Below are 23,842 nucleotides of genomic sequence, written 5' to 3' on the forward strand. Positions count from 1 at the left end.
TTCCTGTTTGAATGGTGATGAGTCTGTTTGTGTGTGCGTTTCTGTTGGGAAGTCTGTTGTATTGCTTCATAAATGACTCACTGTTTTGACTAATTTATTTATGGCTTGGTTGTCTGATTAAAACAATATTATATTTTATATATTAGTTATTTTTGCACAGCTATATATTATGAAATACCACTATGATTGTGAGATTGACATGAACTGTATAAAGGAGACCAGGTTTACATGCATGTTATGGTGAACCATATTCAGATGTCTACGAGGACAGATGTTATTTCATATGTACATTATTTGAAATTAATTTCATGTATAGGGCTGTTATGAATTGTATTTGAATATTTGAGCATCATATACAATAAACCCCAGTTTAAGACTTTAGTTATTTTAGTTTATTACATTTCTGTAATGTTTTGTTTTGTAAAGTCCTAAAGCATTAGAGTCATCTGAACAGTGTCCACTCACACGAGATGAAGATTATACTCGTTAGTTTTCTAAAGGGTTTTAATTATACACTTTGCAGGTGGCCACCTCAATGTACTTTGGCATGTTGAAATGACACGACCTGCGGTGCTTCTGACTGAAAAATCAGATTCAAACCACATTTGGAGGTGGTGGATTAAAATGCGATTCAGTCTGGACACACAACGATAACTTCAAAACAGGTGTCGGAAATACCGGTAGTATCCACGATATTCAAACGGTATGTCCAAAGATTTTGGCCATGACTACAGCACAGAACATTACAATATATACCAGTCTCTTCCGTCGCTGAGTTTTTCTGGTGCAAACTGAGGAGTTCTGCACCACTACTCAACAGGACGCTTTTTTGGAGAGCTAGTTGATGGACCTCCATTTTTCCTGCATCCATTTTGAAAACAAAGCAACCCATAATCTTATTTTAAATCTTATTTTATCACTTAAAATTAATAGTGCGGACAGTCTGCCTGGAAAGATCTGATTCAAGAAAAATGTGTCTGCAGTCTAAAAATAGCTGAAACGTCAGAGGGAATCCTCAGGATCATTGGCTGCCGCCTCTCTGCGTGGTACGTTAGTATTGTAGTATTGTTTGGTGATCGAAGAGCGAAAATTGGATAATGTAACGAACTTATCATGCTTTCCTAGCGGAGATGACGGAAGAATCAGTAGGTACCTATACGCAGTGTTGGGGAAAGTTACTTTGAAAAGTAATGCATTACAATATTGCGTTACTCCCTTAAAAAGTAACTAATTGAGTTACTTAGTTACTTTTTAAGAAAAGTAATGTTACATTACTTTTCCGTTACTTTTTCTCACCTGGGCTTTTTTTTGTTTTGTTTTTTGTTTTTTATTTATTACAAAAACTTTATATTTTTGTGCAAATGTAAAGACCTCTTCATACCAAAATGTAAAAAATAAGCCTCAGGCTGAGGGAAAAATGCAAATTCACGCATGAACAATGGAAAGCGCAGCTCTGCTGTGCTGTGCAGCCATTCTGGATAATGGAAGAATAGGAAAAGAATAGAAAAGTTTTACCAATAAAAACAAAGAATCTAGTCATTTTTGCTCATGGTTTAACGGAATCAAAGATCAGCAGAAAGACATTGGTCAATAAAGGTAGATTAAATGCATAAAAATATTTAATTTAATATTTCATTATTGGAGGTTTGCATTGTATTCTGATTTTGCAGTTGACTGATTTGATTCATTTTGAGGAATACTGAATCTTTATTGTGCAAGTGAGATGAACAAATGCTCATATTTAGTCTAGAACTACAATAACCATCATGTTTACACACAACACCTCTGCACTTACTCTCGTTTTTTCTCAACATGGGGGCAGGAGAGCTGTCAGTCAAATAAATGTGAAAAAGTGACTAAGATATTTTGTTGTAAATTTGAAAAGTAATGCGTTACTTTACTAGCTACTTGAAAAAGTAATCTGATTACGTAACTCAAGTTGCTTTTAATGCGTTACCCCCAACACTGCCTCTACGGCCGTAGAATCAGAACAGTTCTGAAGACCGAAAGACAGAGAAAAAAAACAAACGTAAATGTACAATATATTGGCAAAAGTTTTGGGACGCCTGCCTTTACACGCACATGAACTTTAATGACCTCCCATTCTTAATCTGTAGGGTTGAATATGGAATTGGCTCACCCTTTGCTGCTATAACCACTTCAACTCTTCTGGGAAGGCTTTCCACAAGGTTTAGGAGTTGATTATGGGAATTTTGAGGCCTGTGCACTCTGTGCAGGCCAGTCAAGTTCCTTCACACCAAACTCGCTAATCCATGTCTTTATGGACCTTGCTTTGTGCACTGGTGCGCAGTCATGTTGGAACAGGAAGGGGCCATCCCCAAACTGTTCCCACAAAGTTGGGAGCATGAAATTGTCCAAAATGTCCTGGTATGCTGAAACATTAAGAGTTCCTTATACTGGAACTAAGGGGCCAAGCCCAACCCCTGAAAAACAACTCCCCCATCAAACTTTACACTTGGCACAATGCAGTCAGGCAAGTACCGTTCTCCTAGCAACCGCCTAACCCAGACTTGTCCATCGGATTGCCAGACAGAAGCGTGATTCGTCACTCCACAGAACACGTCTCTACTGCTCTAGAGTTCAGTGACGGCGTGCTTTACACCACTGCATCCAACGCTTTGCATTGCACTTGGTGATGTAAGGCTTGGAAACCCATTCCATGAAGCTCTCTACGCACTGTTCTTGAGCTAATCTGAAGGCCACACAAAGTTTGGAGGTCTTTTGACTCCGCATAAAGTTGGCGACTTCTGTGCACCGTGACCCTCAGCATGCGCTGACCCCGCTCTGTGATTTTTATGTGGCCTATCACTTCGTGGCTGAGTTGCTGTTGTTCCCAATTGCTTCCACTTTGTTATAATACCACTAACAGTTGACCATGGAATATTTAGTAGTGAGGAAATTTCACGAATGGACTTATTGCACTGGTGGCAACCTATCACGGTGCCACGCTTGAATTCACTGAGCACCTGAGAGCGACCCATTCTTTCACAAATGTTTGTAGAAGCGTCTGCATGCCTAGGTGCTTGATTTTATACTCATGTGGCCATGGAAGTGATTGGAACACCTGAATTCAATAATTTGGAAGGGTGTCCCAATACTTTTGGCAATATAATGTACTTCATACACAGGGTTAAAAGATTTGATGGTGAAAATCCTGAGTAGTGATGCTTACTGCTTTTTTTGCTTTTTTTTTTTGGACACAGGTAAGAGAATCAATTATTGTGTAGGCTGCTCTCTAAAATAGGGTAATTTACAAAAACAAACAAACTCTGGGAGGATCGTGCTGATCCACATCGATAAATGGCAGTGCGGCGTTTGAAACCATTGTAGAAGAAAAACAATGTTAACAATGTACCTTTTTTATATTTTCTGAACAAAAGTGTGTAGTAGTGAATAGTTGCTGTAAGTACACAAAACTCCTCATTTCTAAATCTGATTACAAGGAATTAACACGTTTTTTTTTTTTTTTTTTTTTATAAGCAGGATTTATCATATGGTTGCACAAACATGTGGGACAAGTTACATGTAATAGTTTAATATTAGGGTTAGGGATTTGTTTGAAAGCTCAGTGCATCCCTAAGCAATCATCATTAATCAATGTTAAAATGAATCTCAAGCCAAAAGTCAGTTGTTCAACAGAATGATTTTATTGCAGCATGTTCAGCAGACAGGTCTCTTAACAGTGCTCTTATGTACAATAATATACATGTGGTTACATAGTAAAGCCATGAGATCGGGTCACTGAACTGGTTACAATGAGCATCCACTAATAAATATATACCTGATTTCAAGCATGTAAACTGTGTCATATAAGCAACATTGCACCCTTTAAATGATAAATAACTCGTCTCAAAAATCATTTGATGAAATAAGACTAAATCAACTGGAGAATTTCACCTGTATTCAAACATCATGATGGGAGATAGAGAACAGCCACAGGAGAAATCATAATTATGTGCTACAAACGGTGTAATTACGCCAGCAAACTGTCCGCTACTGAGCAGAAATGGGATGATAAACATTTATTATGATGTATAAGGCCACTTAAGTCACTGCTGTGTTATGATGGAGAATCATTTAGGAGTTTTAGCCTGATTATGAACCACTTGCTCTTCAATCTGCATGTGACAACTACCATCACTTTGCTGATGGATGACGGCATGAATCTCCCATCACATCTCATAGAATACTACCAAGGCTGAACTTGAGGTTAAGTCAAGAACTAATGCCGGGTTCAGATTTTCAATGTTTTTGTCTGTTACGATGTGTCAGATTATGCGTTTTTTGACTCCTAAATTCTCGTGTCGTGGACAAGAAACATGTCAGACTACACGTTGCTTGACCAATCATCACTTGCCGTCTTCAACAACGTGCCTGATGTCATCAAGAAGGCTGGACTTGAAATTGCAAATTGCAACACGCAATATGACGGAATACGTCCCGTCTTCTAAGTTAAAGAGCCAATTGCTGATTGGTAAAGTCACTGCAGCTGCCGTTAGAACCTCTGGTTCTCATAGGCTGAATCCGAAATTGCCCCCTATACCTTCAAATAGGGCATTATTTGAAGGGACAACCATTTGGAGTGGTGTCCAAAACCATTGTGGATGTTATCGAGTGCAATTCACATAGATAGGACTTGATCTTGGATGTCTGAAATAGCTGTCCGGAGGCGTTGCAAATATGGCCACCGAGTGAACAGACTTTCCTTGAAAGGGACTTTGGTTTAAACAAACAATTGTTATACTAGCTAAATGCTAATTCCAGGTTTCACTGAGTTGCTGAAGCGCCGCCCCTATAATTCCACCTAGCATCACCAATACAATCATCTCTCTTTCGTTCAGCCATGTTTGAAAGCTGTGTACAAAAGAGCTTCTGTGCTCCTATTGGTCAACATCATAGATGTGACAGAACCTGTCGTGGAGGACCGGAAAAAATGTAACATGCTAGTCTTTCAAAGATGCGCCGTCGGTTGTCGTCCACTATGACGCACTATACGAGATGAAACGATCAATTCTTGCATCTTAACACCCATTGTAATTGTCAAATCACCACGACAGCCTACGTCAAACGGATTGTGCCAAAATCGGGCTGATATAGAGTAGTCTGAACCCGGTGTGGTGACAAATAGGTCCTCCTCGAAATCGGGTCTCTGTTGGGACCCCAAGTGATCCTATTGGCTCAAAGTACTTATAATAGGTACCAGGGCTCCAGACTGCGACTAAATGGTCGCATTTTGCAACTGGTGCAACTGAATTTGGTTGGAGGTCGCACTGGTGCGACCACCGCAGTGCCCAACTGATAAGAGCTGCCATTTCTGTTACATATGAGAAACATCGGACGGCAAACGAAACGAAAGCGGAACGGAACCACGCTACTCATTTGAGCTGTGCTGCGCGGACCGTTTATCAGCTCGGAGCAATAATAGACATCGGCAGCGCAAGCTCATACATGGGCCGATCTCGATCACGCGACACCGTAACTAAACAGCGCTGGGAGATCCAGTGAGAAAGCATTTGAATTCATCTCAGTATGAATAACATCCATACTGCAAGACCTAGTGTGAAGCGTTTGGTGCAGAATTCTCTGTTATAAACCACAGATATCAGATAAAACAGAGCTGACGTGGAGACCAGGAGAAACATTTTGAAACATTCAGGGGTTTCAGTCCACAAATCAATTCACCATGGATTTAATGTAGTAACACCCCATGGGTTTGTGGAAGAAAAAGTAAAAAAAAAAAAAATTTTTTTTACATTATTCATCTCAGGGTTCGTACAACCTTTTGAGAGTGAAATTCAAGCCCTTTTCAAGTGTTTCACACTTCAAAGCTCGAAATATTATCCAATTTTAATATTTTTAGGGTGATGATTTGTAAAACTAAAAGTTTAAAGGTGCTGGCCACTTTATGGCAAAACATTTTTTTTTATAATAACCACTATAACCAGTAGGTGGTGGCATAGGAGCACTTATTTGACTTTTCCACTCCTTAATATATGGAAAAAAAAGTAGGAAGTCACAAAGTCTCATGAAAAACTAAAACTTTTCTTCAAATTGTGACTGGATTACACAGAAAACAAGTAAAGAGTGTTCCTTTTAGTTCAGTATGATACTTTAGAAGAACAATAGTCTATTTCATAAGAGTGGAATATTACAATTTTCCTTATAAAAATTAGGTTTTTGCACATTACTGTTGTTAATAAAAGTAATTTTTTTCTGCATAACAATTCAAGCTCAGCGCTTCACTGTTAAATTTCCAATAAACAAACATGTACTATTATTAGTAACTGCACAAAACAATGCAAAACAATAGTAATTTTATGATTAAATTAACCTTATAAATTTTCCTCCGCTGGTGCCACTGCTCTCAAATGTTAGTCTGGAGCCCTGTATTATCAAAGTATTTATTTGTGTAATACAGTGGAAATTAGTAGATGTGGTTAGCATGTTGATTTACGGTGTGCCCCCCTAAATTTTCTGGTTGTTCCCCTAAAATGTTCAGTTGGGGGGCCACTGTGCTCCTCGTGAAAAAAGTTAGTCTGGAGCCCTGGGTACTCTCTTTAGCGCCTGATTACAATTCCTACAAAATCATGTTAAGATGAATGCTGTTTGAACTACATTATAATGACTATTAATGTCTGTATTCGTTAGCTTTTATGTACTAGCATAGCATACAGATACCAATTAGCCTGATAGCACAGTTTATACAGTCATTTGCACTTACCATACATGTATTTTCACAGTGAAGTCTTACTCGCCTGACTGATCTATGGTCAGTATTATAAGAACTCACTGACAAGTAGTCCATCGGAAAATGGCCATTTTCAGAGTACGGTTGGGTGTCAGAAGGGTGGTCTGCAGGGGCAGGTTGGTCATAGGGCTGGAACGGCTCTTCGTGTTGATCCAGCTCTCAATGGCCTCCCGTTCATACGAGTAGCCGTCTGCAGGCAGAAAACAACAAATGCTTAAACTCAAACAAAATGTCTGGTCAAGCAGGTTAACCCCTCTCAGATGCTCACCAGCAGCGATCACTGGATCCTTCATGATCTCGTGTGTTATTGGGCAGAGGTACTCGTCTGGAGTGCCGTTAGAGACGGGTGCCATCTTCAACTCCTCAATCTTCTTCATGACCTTACTCCGCAGGCCTAGAGACTCTGAGAGAGAACAAGAACACTTCAACACATCCAATCACAGAAAAGTGGGATTCTCAAGTAGACGTATCAATACATCTGTGCTAACAGAACAGCGATGGTTTGATCTCCAATTCCAGTAGTGTCCCACTCTTTCTGTGAATTCTGGGAACAAATGTAGACATAATGTCATTGAATGCAAGCAAGGGAGGCAGTATCTTCGATCAAGAGTAAGAAAAAAAATACAAAATATGTACTGTCCACCTCTTTTGCCTCCATTGAGCTCAGTGAGTTGAGCACCTTAAATGTAGCAAGAATGTATTCATAATTACAAACTATACAGGTGAAAAGCAAGTGCCCTTATAATAACAACCAACTATCATGTTGGCAAGTGCCACGCAAATCAACTTTAAATGGAAGTAACCGGTAAAAATGAACAGACTAAAGGCCTTTGCACACTGAGTTCGAAATTCGCATGTAAAATTTTCACACATCAAAAAATAAATTCGACCTCACGTTATGTCAATCACGCTTGCACACTGCCTCGGAAACTTTCGTCCGTCAAAAAAAAATTTGGAACAGGTTCGATTTTCTACATTTTTCGCATCCGTTTTTCCCATCTACAGTGCTGATGCCCAACCTAAAACAGCTGGCAATGCTGGTGAATGAATCGCTAGTGCTCCTCAGATACCTACAATTATATATACAAATATTATTGTATCAAAAATACTACTAATATTATTATATCACTGCTATAATTATAGCACACCAAGTCCCTGTAAACCGTGTGTGTGTGTGGATCCCTTGTAGGCTACTGCCAGTCTCTGTTCAGGATCAATTGATTTACAGAAATTGGTGGTATTCTTTTTAATATATGGCTCCAGTATCGCTAGCAAAGCATCAAACTGAGCCACTGACATTCTAAAGTAAACTTTGAATCGGTCTGGATAATCCCAGCTCCTTGGAACTCTCGATCGCAGGAGTGAATGGACCAGTGGCGGCTGGTCAATCGAGGTTCCACCCCTATCCCCCCCATCAAAATTCCAGAAATATACATGTATACAAAAATGATATAAAAGTGAAATAAAAATAAAATAGTTTACTCACACGATGTGCTGGCTGTTAGTAAGAGCCTCAGCATTTAATAAAAACTGGCTTTGATCGGTTAACTATTTTATATGCTCTTTAATATGTGTCATGCGGTTTCATGCGTGAGGGACGCCGGACAAATGGATGTCTATCTGAGTCTAAAAATATACGGGCAGCATGTGACCTGAAGCTGGTCTCTAATTGGTTCTTAAAGATCCTCCTCCGGACGCAGGTCGTTGCGTCCCTGGCGAATCAGAATTGGATGTGTGTTGTTTTATCCAATCTGATTGGTTCTCGTCACCTGTCATTCAACTTTCTGTTCTTGGCCACTAAAGCGAAAGTGCGCAGGCGACACAGTCACTCCGACTCCGCCAAAACCTTGTTAGGATGATCAGTTTCGTAGAGATGGCAGCAGTTAAACCAAATTCTTTCACAAGGCGTTCGTTGGAAGATCCCGAACCGGACCAACGCGATTTACAAATCCAGCAGCCGGCCAGTGACAGGACACAGCTGCACTCGGAGCTCCACGCGCTTGTTATGAGAAACGTAAGTTAAGTGGCTGGCTGGATGTGTTGTTAGCAATGCCCTTTATTCTTTCCCTGTCTTTTATTTCAAAGTGTCGATACTGAAGTTTTGTGGACAACAACGGGGGTAAGAGACCTCAAATATCTAACTGAAATATGCAAACGTCATGACTCTACTGAGATGACTGACTTTAATCAGAGAGTCATTGAGAAATTTGCTGGCCAGAAAGAAAGGAGAGCAAAATTTATGTTCAAGTAGTCAACATGCTTTTTTATTCTTTTGTTTTTCCTTTCCTCATTCAATTATATGTGGGAAATGAATGTGTAATAAGATAAAAGTGAAGACACTGTTTTCTGTGCGTGATACATTTTTCGGATAACAAATACGAAAAAACGCATGCGACAATTTCGGACAAATCACACTATACTTTTAGTTAAAGAATGATTAAATGCAAGTTTCCATTGTCAGTTGCAGGCGGTTTCTTAGCTTCCCCTCTCCCTATAGGTGCATATCATATGCTTGTCAAAATTGAATGTTAAATCTGAATTGTCCATATTCTTTAGTTACAAAGTTATCTTTACGACGCAAGGTTGTAAAACTTGTAATAGTGATTTGCGTGTTTGTAACGTTGTAGAATTTGAAAATGGCGAAGCAAAGTCAAGCAATGACTCCTTTAAAGGTGCCGTGTGTAATTTTTAAGAGGACCTATTGACAGAAATGCAATATAAGCTACATAACTATGTTTTCAGTGGTGTATAAAGACCATACATAATGAACCATTATGTTTTTAATACCTTAGAATGAGCCTAATGATTTCTATCTTCATACACCACAGGTCCCCTTACAGTGAAATCGCCATTTTGCGCCGTCATGTTTCTACAGTAGCCCTAAATGGACAAACTGCACTACAGAGAGCTAGCTACTCTCTGCTGTCTCAGAATGACAACATGTCCTGTGTCGGCCACCTTAGCTTCTCTATGGGCTTTGAAAAGGGAGAGGTGAGCGGTGGGTGGTTGCAATTTGCAACCTCGCAGCTACATGCCGCTAAAATTTACACAGTGCACCTTTAACTCCGACTGACTTATTATGAATTATGATGAGTTGATCTCCATTTCTAATCAGAAGTTGCAGGAGGGCATGTTACAAACTTAAAAAGTATGTTTTGACATTGTGTTTGTCACGCACTGTGAAAATACATATGAAAGATTTTTTTAAATTATGATTAAGTCATGGCAACGTATGTTTGTACATTAATTAAACAATTTCAACTTTCTTGTATAAGTTATGAGATTCAACTTGATTTTTTTGTCAGTTTTAATATAATTTAAGTTTAAATGACTTATTCAGCCAATATGATTATACTTGAATACTAGTGAATTTTTTTAGTGCTGCGTTATATATTTTTCTTGTTAATTTGGCGTGCTGTTTTCATACTCTACGCATTGCCCACCTTCTTTTATGAAGGCCCATTTCTGGCACTTTGCGTTCTCATTTCAGCAGCCATCACACGCCACTGCTCAAAACTATCTGTGTCTGACTACAGCAGAAACCGGACTGACTCATGTTCATTTCTGCCAATGTACTGCCTTCACAGTGGGCAGAAAAGGCATCAAATCTCTTCAAATGTCATGCTTAATGAAATTGGGGTGATTTGACGGTCATGGCAAGTTGGACAAGGATTTTTTTTACTTGATTTTCAGAAGTGCACATTAGGATGGGATTTCTTATGTAAATAGCTGCTGGTTTTAGGACCAAAGTGGAAATAATCAGCTTTAATGCACACGAACTGGACACCACACAGGCAAGTGCTTTACATAACTCAACAAATCCCATGTTTACATTCCCCACAATCTCTAGGATTAGGTTTTATGTTGGCCACTTTTTCCATGATTTTTTTAAAAATAAAAATACACAACCCAATCAAGATTTCCTGTTAGGTAATGTATTAGGGACATGGCAAAATCCATGTTATTTTTATATAACTCCGCATTACATCAGCTGAGGTGACGCTTAAAGGTCATCCCTGCAGTATTTATTGACGTGATCTCCAGTTCTAAATTGTATACATGCATAAAGTAGACAACCAGAGTCTACAGCAAGGTATGAGACATGAATACCGATATTGAGTAATGCGTGCTGTAATTTTACCAATGTGCAGCTCAGAGCTGAGGGTTTCCTTGGTGAGAGAGAGCAGCTCCTCTCCATCGATGTTATTGGATTTAAACGCCTCAATCACGGCCTCTAGTCCCTCCTCACGTAACCATGCCAACACATCCTCCTCAGACCACTCGCTCATCATCAGTCTGGAGTGTCCACACGGCTTCCTGCCTGAGAGACAGCAACAGGACACGTTACCTAGGTATGGGTCAATGACATGATTACATGCTCTTTTTTTTGTCCCATCTATTTACTAAAAAGTGTCATTCCCATCGGAGCATTAGCCATGTGGGAAGCACTTTGACATATAATGCAGCTGCGTCCCGGCTTGAGGTTATGTCTGTCCTGTTATTGTCTCATTTACACTATCTAATGTCCTATCTAATAAAAGGCAAAAAAATATAACGAAAAAAAAGAATGATATTCATACATACAATGACAAGAAAACACCTCTTCTTCTATGATGACTATGTTCTTAATTTCTGAACTAAAATTTATTTTGATATTTTTCGGGAAGTCAGGGAGCCTGATGATTTAATGACGATATAAAATTTTTAAAGGAAAACCTTATTTAACACTTTCCCCACCAGCGTTTTTTTTTTAAAAGCCACCGCCAGCATTTTTGATCATTTTTCACAAAATGTTCAAGGCCCCCAGGATATTTTGTTGTTTGAACATCTGAACATGCAATATATCATAAGAAGAACAGTGCCTCTGCTTTTAAACAAAGAAACAAAAAAAAATATATTCTAGCTTAATGTATTCTTTCTTTTAATAAACACTTGAATGTGGTTAAGTTTCATAAATAAAGCAACATTTTTAAGCAAAAAGCTGAGGAAAAAAATCACATTTTCGTCAAAGACTAACTTACATCCAGAGCTACGCCTGAGCACTCTTTCATTAGGAAGAAATATCCCACCTTTAATAGTCAAGCATATTTACAGAACAAACCTTGTCCGTGAACTATGAACTCCGGAAAAACAAACTGCATCCACTGTTTCCTTAACGCTGGGTAATCTTTCCCTCACAACCAAAAACACATTTCTTTAGTGACATTGTTGATTTTGTGGTCTAAAACAAAATGACAGCGCTGCCGACAGCTTCCAAAGCTTGTTGATGGGTGCGCTCTTGCTCTCACTCTGGGAGAAGTGCCCATACAAGCAATTCTGCCCTTTATGTAGTCATTCAGTAGGCTGAATGCCAGCCGAACTTAGCCCCGCCCACAATATTTGAGGTCGGGAAGTTCAGTCTGGACTTGATCCGTTGTGGAACAACTATGCTCGAACCAGAGCTGTTCAGACCAATGAAATTGTCAGGGCGGCCTTTATACGATGATGGACAGATGATCAACAGTAACGTAACCATCCACGTCACCAAAGAGCGATTGGGTTGAATTCGTTCTAATCCTAAACAGAGAATTTGTTCGTATATGCAGTCACCTTTACTATTTCTCTCAAAAATAATGATTGTGTTGGCAAGTACTCAGTGTATCCTTAAATTCTTTTTACAACACCGGCAAAGATCGTTTACACTCATCTTCTTCTACTTAAAGGGATAGTTCACCAAAAATTAAAATTAGCCCATAATTTACTCACCCTCAAGTCATCCGAGGTGTATATGACATTCTTTTTTCAGACGAAGTAGCAGTAATAGTGGCTCTGTTTTTGAAGTCCATAAAAATGCATCTGTCCGCAAATAACGTGCTCCACGTGGCTCTGGGGTGTTAATAAAGGCCTTCTGAAGCAAATCAACGCGTTAGTGTAAGAAAAATATTCATATTTAAAACTTTATCAAGTAAACTTTCGGCCGACCGCCTTCCGTGGAAAAGTGTTGAATGTTGAAAGTGAAACTCAAGATGCGTACGTGACGTCATGACGAGCGTACCTGGTCGCGTTAAGTCTTTCGATCGGCAGGGGAACTTTAATTTTTTTTTTCATAAATTGAACAGGGAAGGCGGTCTGCTGAAAGTTTCCTTTATAAAGTTTTAAATATGGATATTTTTCGTACACAAACGCATCGATTCGCTTCAGAATGCCTTTATTAACACTCAAGAGCCACGTGGAGCAGTTATTTGATGGGCAGATGCACTTTTTATGGACTTCAAAAACAGAGCAACTATTAATCAAATTCTAATGCTTGGATTAGCCTATCACTTGAGGGTGAGTAAATGATGGGCTAATTTTCATTTTAGGGTGAACTATCCCTTTAATCTATTGTGCGTGCAGTTGAGTTCTGTTGACAACTATGTATCGCTCAACACGTCACTTACTCCGTTGCTCTGATTGGTTGTAGGTCTATCCAATTGAGGTTTTTCCGTGTTCGGTTGAAACATAATCACAACCCAATGGAGCAGTATCAGACTCATATTCTGACTAGAATCTGAGTATGACGACGTCAGCCAAGTCATACAAGGCCATACTCAAAACATTTTTTCCAAAACTAGTTTGAATCCTGAAGGAGTGTATTTGGCACAGAAATACTCATATACTCATACTGTCATATGTCCAACTCGTTTTTTGAAATTTCACGTTTACATTTACAAAAAGTACTGTAAACCTTGAAAACATTTTCATATATATATATATATATGGTATCAATTCAATGCAAACTTCTTGAAAATGGTATTACTTTTTTTTTTTTAAACCAAATGAAACCAACACAAATACAAACAGTAACATTTCTAAGAAACTGGCAATGTTTTTTAAACTAGACTTTTTTTTAAATGTTCCTTTTTTTTATCATGAACAGTCTTATAATATGTGATAAAACGCATCAGCAAAACTAATCACGAATTAAGCCGAAGATAAAGAGTGAATTCTTAATAAGACTGCAGGTCAACTCTTCTCACACTGCATCTAATGCATAAATCATGAGGTGTAGAGAATGTTCTACACCATGTATCCGCTCAGGATGCAGTCAGATCATTTGCAGTACTTTGACTTCCTAGCGTGTGTGTGAGATGTTATTTTGTTATTCATAATGTAGATCTCCTCAGATTTCTTCCTCACACATGCAGTTAAACCAGTCAGAGCATGTAAAGCCCACTAGAGCTCACGGAGTGCACTGTGTGTTTGGACTGAAGCTGCAGCTGTGATCCATCACCCCAGAGAAACTTCTGAAGGACGAGAGAAGAATACATCTCTTTATCTTTCCTGTTTGTGTATTCGGTCTGATCCTACACCTCTCCTGTGTCTTTGACTCACAATGAGTCAATTATTGAACATGGTCAGCAGTATTACATGCAGATAGTGGTGTTATAACAATAGCGTGTGATTTACTTTTTTTCCCTTTTTTTTTTTTACATTTTCAACTTTCTTTAGTGTGTAATGTTGCTGTTAGAGTATAAAAAAGGTCTGCAAAGTTACAAAGTTCACTCCAAAGGGAGTTATTCTCTATATCAGTAAAGTCCCTGAAACACCTCGATTATAGTCTTGAGTTTTCTTCCAGGAATGTAGTCATCACAATATTTCTCATTTAAAGGAGGTGTCTAATGCTATTTCATGCATTTTGACTTATTTACACTGTTAAAGAGTTGGATTCTCATGCTAAACATGGCCAAAGTTTCAAAAAAAGGAGTTGGCTGTATGATGGAGTATTTCTGTTCTAAATACACTCCTTCAGGATTCGTAAACGTTTTGGAAAGTATGTTTTCCCGAGTATGGCCCTTTATGACATCATAAAGGGCGGAATTCCTTGTATGGGCACTTCTCCCGGAAGAGCACACACACACACACACATCAACCAGAGCAAGAGCACGCCCATCCACGTGCTACATTTGTGTTTCGGAAGTCATTGGGTGCACTGTTATTTTATTTTTAGACCACGAAATCAACAATGTCACCAAAGAAGTGTGTTTTTGGTTGTGAGGGAAAGATAACCATGTCAAGCTTCCCAAAGAATCCAGCATTAAAGGGTTAGTTCACCCAAAAATGAAAATTCTGTCATTAATTACTCACCCTCATGTCGTTCGACACCCGTAAGACCTCCGTTCATATTCGGAACACAAATGAAGATATTTTAGTTGAAAGCTGATGGCTGAGAAAGGCTTCACACAGGCCTCCATTGGCATTCAGTACATTGACACTTCCAAGATCCATGAAAGGCACTTAAAACGTCGTTACAAAGTCTATCTCACCACAGTGGCTCTACAATAATCATACAATGCGACGACAATAGTTTTTGTGCGCAAAAAAAAATCAAAAGAACACCTTTATCCAGCTTGTTATTGCCTTCCGCGTGTGTCTCCACGACGCATGCGCGAGAATATGACGTAGCGCCGGGGTTCGGGATTCCATGAAATGCACACTCTAACCCCATTTTGAGCACTACGCCGAGACCTAAAGCACGATCAATGTAGAATCCAACAGCTTAGACACGCGCGTCTTCCTCTGCTCGTAAACAAATCGCTTCTGGGTCATATGTCCGAACGCCGGATCTGCGTCATATTCTCGCGCATGCGTCGTGGAGGCATACACGGAAGTCGAGAACAAGTTGGATAAAGGTGTTATTTTGATTTTTTTTTGCGCACAAAAACTATTGTCGTCGCATTGTATGATTATTGTAGAGCCACTGTGGTGAGATAGACTTTGTAACGACGTTTTAAGTGCCTTTCATGGATCTTGGAAGTGTCAATGTACTGAATGCCAATGGAGGCCTGTGTGAAGCCTTTCTCAGCCATCAGCTTTCAACTAAAATATCTTCATTTGTGTTCCGAATATGAACGGAGGTCTTACGGGTGTCCAACGACATGAGGGTGAGTAATTAATGACAGAATTTTCATTTTTGGGTGAACTAACCCTTTAAGGGAACAGTAGGCCATTTGTTTTTCCGGGTGTGCTAGTTTGTTCCTGGTATTTAAGTAAAGAAACAAGGCCCAGTTCGACGCTGGATTTGCAGATCATTTGAAACCTGAAAGATGGAACGGTCCAATAAAAAAATCCTGAGTCGAAACCACAGGCGGTAAGTGAAACTGCATCAAATGTCTGTGTTTTGCTGGCAATTGGTATGTAAACAATGTAAACAACACGAACGTATAGTGAATTTAAAGTTATCCAGGGATAATAATACCATGATGTGTTTGTGTGTGTGTGTGTGTTTGTGTGCTTGTGACTTTAGCTCCGCCCACTGCACACCTGCATGAGTTCAGCTGTTTTCGGAAAGAATCGGTACAGTGTATCTGTCTTTTAGAAATTTGATAAAACTAAAGACTATTTGGAGATATGAAGGATGCAATACTACTCTATAGGGACTCAATATTAACATGAGACTGGCAGAAACTGTGTGTGTTGGTACCCTTTAAATAATTCCTGCACAAGGCTTACACAAAAAAGGGACGAGGCCTGGTTGAGTTCAGTTAGTATTGTGTTGAAAATCTTAGTTATGCTAAGGGGCATGACTTTTCCGAAACATACTCAATGTGGGTGACCAATCACAACACAATAGTCCTGCCGACCAATCAAAGCACATTGCATTTTTTGGAAGGAGAGGATTCATAGCGAGGAACAAAATAAAGCAGACTGGAAAGAGGTGCTGCAACAATGTAAAATATTTTTTGAACATTCAAGCATGAAAATCTATTCCGGTAAACCCCAAAAACAAAACCAAGACTTTGTTAAAGAGTATAATATGGCAAAACTGTAGCCTGACGTTGTCATACTCAATTCTAGTCAGAATATGAGTCTGATACTGCTCGGTTGGGCTGTGATTATGGGGCGTGTTTCAACCGATCCAGGAAAGACCTCAATTGGATAGACCTACAACCAATCAGAGCAACGGAGCGACGCAAAACGTTAGTTGTCAAATGTCAACAGAACTCAACTGCACTGTGTTGCCAAGTCCCCCAATTAAGTGATATACAGACCCAAAATAACACGTATTTTACCCCCCAAATGCCATTTTGTTCCAGAGATGGTTCATTGGTTCGAACAGTTTCTATTGGGGCATAATTACTCCTCTACGGATCAAGTCCAGACCTAACTGCCCGAGCTCAAATGTTGTGGGTGGGGCTAAGTTCGCCTGGCATCCAGGCTAGCAAAACTGCCCCCTGAAGTATAATTTATTTGGCAGACACTCAAGTGCAGTGCATTCAAGGTGTACATTTTCATGTTTCCTGGGAATCGAATACATGACCTCGGTATTGCTAGTGCAAAGTCTTACCATTTGAGCTTGAGCTTGCAGGTGTAAAAAAATAATTCATAAAAATTGTGTATTTATATGTATCAATGTATGGTCTGGATTTCTCTTACCTTCACTGCTTGAAACTGAAGCAGCTTCATCTGAAATGAGGAACACAAAAACAAGCATGAGTGAAAATTAAAATGGGTTTGACTCTCACACCATTTCACTTTATTTAGGGGCAGATTTCAGGTTTATATTACGTTATACTGGTTGAATCTCTTGAGTTCCGTAACAGAAGTAAACACGAGCTTTAGCAGTGTATAAGAACAATACAAACACTGCTCAGTTTGTATTTTTGTTGTCAAGTGTTTGTTTGTTGAGTGTTTATTTTTTGTGCCCTGAAAGCCATTATGTGCACACTGTTTGCTAGTTACAGCCAAAACAAACAATAAAAACCGCTAACACACTCACCAGGAAAAGATTTGCCTTTAGTTTCAGGAATCAAACAGGAGGAAATGACAAGAGAGAAAAAGCAAACAATCAGCATGTTGCACAAACAATCATCATTATTGTTCTTAGAACAAAACAAAAAAAGAATATTCCAATGCAAAAAGTTCATAATTTGCTCTTTCTGTGTGGGATCATTCCTACTCTACAGCATTTTCAAACCCTAAGCATATCTCTTTCAATATACTGTATAATTTATTACACACAAAAATTATTTTTTAAGATCATTAAAGGGACAGTCCACCCCAAAATAAAAATAAGGAAGTCAATGGGAACCACAGTTGTTTGCATATCAACATTTTAGAGCTGCATGATTCTGGATCAACTGAGAATTATTATTATATTTTATTTAAATATCAATTCTCCTACAATTCTGAATAAATGATATGTAATTGATTAGAGGTCATGACAAAATGTTAATAGCTGCAGTCTATTTAAAAAAAATATATTAATTTGAATTAACTGTTTGTTTAAAATATAGGTTCAAATGAATGATTCAATGACTCACTCATGAAGACTTCATTACTGGATGAATCTGCGTTTTTGAACAAATCTCTTGAATGAATGATTCAATGATAAATATATATTTTTAACAGTCACTTGACTCCACCACGATGTAATTGACACATCAATCTTTATTTGAAGCGTCAAGTTGCTTTTCAATAGGTGATTTGCTCTGTTCTGATCTCTTCCGTAGACATCAGTGTTTATATCCAAAGTATAAACTTTTATCCCAGTATACTTCTGTGATCATTTGCATTACTGTAACACAGAAACCACTTGTGTGGTTGAAAAACTGTTTGTGAAGCTGTTTGATACCTATACATGACAACTTCTTAGTGGCAGCGCCAACACAGATTTGAATGATCGCTGTAATGGTATTTGCCAAAGGTTTAATAAACATAGCTGAATCCTTGTCATTCTTTTAACAATTAATTGTGCAGCTCTACAACATTTTAAAAACATATCTTTTCTGTTCAGCAGAAGAAATTCATACATGTTTGGAACAACATGAGGGTGGGTCATTTTTGGGAGGACTACCCTTTAAATTAATTGAAATCATTGATTAGGTTTTAATTAAATCAAATATTGCATTAACTGAACATGGAATGCATTTTAAATAATTTTCTATTTTGTTTTTTAATGGAAAAACTGGCATAAGAAAGGCATAATCCAGGTGTTTATTTTTTCCATTTCTTTGATAAAAAAACACGTTTAGGATTTTTAGAAAACATGGTAAGGATTCCATTTTTTCCTCAATTTTACTTCCCACCCCCTTTGTCTTTTGTAGAATCCCATTAAAGGGATAGTTCACCCAAAAATGAAAATTCTGACATAATTTACTTACCCTCAAGTTATTCCAAACCTGTTTGAATATCTTCTGCTGAACACAAAAGAAGATATTTTGAAGAATATGGGTTACCAAACAGTTGATGTTACATCAGCTTTCATTTAAAGGCACATTATGTAACTTTTGGCCCTCTGTCGTTAAAAAACAAAACATGGATTTTGCAGAAGAACATCGGTTTGGTTGTGCTTTGGCTATGCGGATTAATATTTATCGTACTAGTCATAAAACATTCACTACTAGGCTTAAAGGCGCAATATGTAAGATTGTTGGATTAAAATAATCAAAAACCACTAGGACTGTTATATATTTTGTTGACTTGTGTACTTGCATTAACCCACATTTTTCCAAGAATGTTTAAATCCAGAGAAATAAGCAATTTTAACCATACCAAGGGCCCATCAACTGTTTGGTAACCCATATTCTTCTAAATATCTTTTGCGTTCAGGTTAGGGATAGGGGTAGGGTTAGGGTTATGAAGAAATTCATACAGGTTTGGAACAACTGTCCCTTTAACTAACAAAAGTCAGGTCCCTTTAATGACATCATCCTCTGGGAAGAAACATAACTTTTGGTGAAAGTAGTATAAAGTCTGTCATGTTTGTGTGGTACTATATTTTGGTCTGTCTCATTCTAAAGAATTACATGTTTAATATAATTACATCTGTATGATAGTTTTGTAAAGTATGAAAATTAACAAATGGTCACCCTTATGTGCTTGACCAGAGCATATTTTTGAAATATGATTTACCCATTTGTAGAAATACTTCAATAAATGAAAGCGTTTGAGAACTTGATTACAGTGCTGTATAACAGGACTGACCCGTTTTCAATGTAAATGAACCCACCCTGAGCACAGCTGCCATCCTCTACCCTCCAGATATTAACGCTTTTGTCCATGGAGCCGGTGGCGATGAGAGGGGCCGTGGGGGAAAAGGCACAAGCCGTCACATACCTGCCCAATAGGAAGAGACCGTCCGACAAGGGTTTAACAACTTACACTGCGAGCTCAGACCTCAGAAATCATCACTCAGGACTCACCTGTCATGCTGGTTAAGTGTGTAGAGTAAGATGCCTTCGTTCTGCAAAGTAGAACTCATTGTTATAAATGTAAATGCTATGCTAAGTGGGCTGAGCTGTCAATCATCTTTTATATTTATTAGTTGGACAGAAATATAGGATGAATATGAATGAGACTCACAGCTTGATACACAGTCACGGTCTTATCCACCGATCTGTGGGAAAAGAGAGAGTGACATTTAAAAGGCATGAGTCAGACGAGCCCTCCATGGCCTTTATGTGCAGTAAAACTGAGCTTGTCTGCCTGCTGACACATAGTGGATGAAAAATCCGTTTCATCATAGATTATTAGCAAACAGACTTCAAGACCAGCGCTCATCTATCACGGTGTTCTTCACACTGCCGACGTCTGTGATTACACAGCTCCATCCAGTGGAAAACAATGGCAGATGCAAGGCAGGATCAATAGACATTTACATTATTTGCATTTATGGATTTGGCAGATCCTTATATCATCAAAAGCAACTTGTAAATTTTTTTCAATGACCTTTGTGTTGCTAGTGCCGTGTTCTAATGTTTGAGCAAAGGAAGTCATCTTCATTTATGTAAAGCTTTATACAACACAGGTTGTTTAAAAGCAGCTTCACAGTAATAAACCGAAAAAATAACAGAATCAGCGATGCAAACTTCATCAAATATGTTCAGTTCAACAACTATGAAGTTCATCCATTATGACATGAGTAAACAATATTGTCATTACTCAGTTCAAGTTTTGTTCTCATCTGATAGTGTCAGTGCAGTCAAATAGATAACATTACTGAATATTAAACCCCAACTAAGCAAGTCAAAGGCGACAATGTCAAGGAACCCAAACTCCATCAGGTGACAGAAATGAAAAAAAAAAAATCTTTGTGAGAAACCAGGCTCAGTCGGGGGGGCCAGTTCTCTTCTGTAACACGAAAATAATCAATACATCATCCATCCTTCTTCCAAAACGTGTTTTTGTTTTTACCCTTTTCCACTATGGTAAGCCTATTTTAAGTTTTAGACCTATCAAGATGGTTTTAAGTGGGAAATTGCGTACTACTTTGACATGTGTATGGTGTGAGAGAAAGGTTGACATGGATCATGTTAAATCTCGAACCTCTGGGGAAATCACCCGTTTGAAAAAAATGTTGAACAGAGGAGAGTCTGCTGACAAAAAGAGAACATAGCTAAAGAATAAATTGCTCAATAATCAATAATAATAATAAAACAAGAATCAACATTGACTTGGCTTTTTGGAGATGGCAAAAACTGAGGGATTTCAAATGTTGTAAAAGCGACACGGAGATGGTGTTTCTGAATTACTCAACAGGTGAGTAAGGTATTTTATTGAACAGATAAATTGCCATTTGTAGCTCTATAACATTTCATTGTAAAGCATTATCTATTGTGAAGGGTTATTTCATTGTGGTTATAACACTGTGCTGGAATACATTTTTTAAGGAAGTACCATGTCTATTAATAGGTATAGCTACCGTAATGTCTTCAGCTAGTCAGCTTGAGATCCTTTCCATCTTAACTGGTTATATCTCTTAAAGCCACAATATGTAATTTTTTTGCCTCTAGAGATCGCTTATTCAAAACGAAGGTGTAGCTTGATGATGCCTTGATTTTGCGGAGCTTTTATTATGCCGCAGACGACCGCTTCCACTTCTTCTGGTCATTTGTATGTGGGGTATCTAATCATATTAGATACATTATTTGAGTGTGTTGAATTATGTTATGTTATAATGCTTCTCTGTGCGTACGCTCGGTGGCAACTATGAGATACTTGTTGCACACTGCATTAAGCTAGATCGATATTAGGCATGGTAAAACATGGTACTCGAAATAAATCAAGAAAACGAGATTTAAAAAATAAGACTAACTGTGTTAAGCTATATAATATATTAAAGCGTCTATGGTGTTTCCATGGTTTCTACAAAATAAAACTGGAAATCGAGGGTAACGCCAGTGTAATGTCATAGATAGGCGAAGCATGGACACAGTTCGTGTCCTGGTACTTTTGAGATAATGCAAGTACACAAGTCAGCAAAATATATAACATTGTCCTTGTGGTTTTTGATTATTTTAATCCAAAAATCGTACAAATTGCACCTATAAGCCTAGTAGTGAATGTTTTATGACTAGTAGGATACATATTAATCTGCATAACCAAAGCACAACCAAACCAATGTTCTTCTGCAAAAAAAGTTACATTTAAAGTTGCCTTTAAATTAAAGGTGATGTAATTTTCTCTATGTTGATAAAATATGTTTTGTATTGAAGTAAAAAATTAGCCCTAAAGTGGTTGTGCAGCTGTGTTACTGACCCTGACACCAACATCTGTCCATCAGCAGAGTAAGCACAGGACAAAACTGGAGCAGACTGACCCGTCAGAGTGTGAGCGAGCTGCATCTTAGTGCCTGTGGATCAATATACATTCATTAATCACACACACATTCACTAAATGCACATACAGAGAAGGAAGGAGAAGACACAAGCAGGTATCAGATGTGCTACCTGCAGCAGACAAAAGAGAAACAATCCATATCTTCAACAGACTGTCCTGTCCACATGAGGCCAGCTGAAACTGAACACAGCCATCTGTGCCTGGGAAAGACAGACAGAGAGAGAATTCATTATTTACTTTATTAACAAGTCATTCATCCTAAAAAGACATTATCAGAAATGTTAGGAAAGCTATTTTGAAGCTATATTTTGCAGATTGCCAAAGCTACAAGATACTTATAATTTACAGTAAACAAGCCACAGTCTAGTTACCATTTTGAAAAAGTGGTTTCTATCGTTTAAAAGTCTCTTATGCTCATGATCAAAAATACAGTAAAACACTGATATTGTGAAATCATTACTCCAGTCTTCAGTCACATGATCCTTCCGAAATCATTTTTTTATACATTGATACATTTTTTTAAAGGCTTTTTTGATGAATTGAAAGTTCAAAAGAACAGAATTTTTTTCAAAATAGAAATCTTTAAAAAACGTCTTCACTTTAATGCATCCCTGCTGAATAAAAGTATTAAATTCTTTAAAATGTATGGACTCTTTTGACTTTTGAATGGTAGTGTGCATTCAGTCCATTTAAGAGGACACTCTCTTTAAAAAAGGATAACAATATTTATTTTTACAATCAGAAATATCTGGCAAACAATGCAAATTAGGGTGACAGTGTACAATACATAATAATTAATATAGTCGAAAAAATGTACTGAATATGTTGCTACAATAAAGACACTGGGACCGAAATTATTGGTGAATTGTATATTTCACTAAACTAAACTGTATAATTCCCTATTCAAAATCTGACTATGAATCTGCTTCTAGGAGAGTTTGTCTGATAATTACTTAAAGGGATAGTTCACCCAAAAAATTATAAATTTGTCATTACTTGACAAGATCGAAGATATTTTAAAGAATGTTGTTAACCAGACAGTTGACGGCACCCATTGACTTCCATTGTATTTTTTTCCTACTAAAAAGTTTTGGGTGCCGTCAACTGTCTGGTTACCAACATTCTTCAAAATATCTTCTAACAACATGAGGTTGAGTAAATGATGACAAAAATGTTATTTTTGGGTGAACTATCCCTTTAAGCTCTCTGAGATGCAGCAATGTAGTATTTACTTATCTGAAAAATTCAAATCGATAAGTCCTACCCTTCATTTTCTGCGGAGCAAACTGACAGCAGGAGACCCCGAGGTCATGGGCGTTCTTCTCCGCATGGAGATGATTCATATTCAGGTCCCAGAGACGCAGGTCACCATATGTGGAGCCGGTGATGAACAGCTGACCGCAGGGAGTGAAAGAGCAGGCCACTATACTGGTGTCAGTCACCGCACCAGTCCTAAACATCACCATACACAACTGTCAATCAAACAGTTTGGTC

General features: G+C 38.2%; 1 protein-coding gene across 5 annotated transcripts in view; it reads right to left on the reverse strand.

Moving 5' to 3' along the window:
- wdsub1 (WD repeat, sterile alpha motif and U-box domain containing 1) overlaps window positions 1–23,842 on the reverse strand; it is a 40,880-nt gene that overhangs the window by 16,065 nt on the left and 973 nt on the right. For 3 of the 5 annotated variants that reach the window (XM_079840096.1, XM_079840093.1, XM_079840094.1), the window contains exons 3-13: window positions 23,613–23,800; window positions 22,459–22,548; window positions 22,268–22,361; window positions 20,093–20,126; window positions 19,933–19,973; window positions 19,740–19,846; window positions 17,508–17,522; window positions 17,165–17,194; window positions 10,911–11,090; window positions 7,038–7,172; window positions 6,812–6,959 (exon numbers count right to left, since the gene is read on the reverse strand). In XM_079840096.1, the coding sequence (XP_079696222.1) occupies window positions 6,812–6,959; window positions 7,038–7,172; window positions 10,911–11,090; window positions 17,165–17,194; window positions 17,508–17,522; window positions 19,740–19,846; window positions 19,933–19,973; window positions 20,093–20,126; window positions 22,268–22,361; window positions 22,459–22,548; window positions 23,613–23,800 (1,062 nt within the window). Of the gene's footprint in view, window positions 1–3,646; window positions 6,960–7,037; window positions 7,173–10,910; window positions 11,091–17,164; window positions 17,195–17,507; window positions 17,523–19,739; window positions 19,847–19,932; window positions 19,974–20,092; window positions 20,127–22,267; window positions 22,362–22,458; window positions 22,549–23,612; window positions 23,801–23,842 lie in introns of those variants that run through there. The other 2 variants (XM_079840095.1, XM_079840097.1) reach the window with 1 other exon arrangement.

The sequence above is a fragment of the Gobio gobio genome (genome assembly GCF_949357685.1).
Source record: "Gobio gobio genome assembly, chromosome: 17".
NCBI classification, from domain to species: Eukaryota; Metazoa; Chordata; class Actinopteri; order Cypriniformes; family Gobionidae; genus Gobio; species Gobio gobio.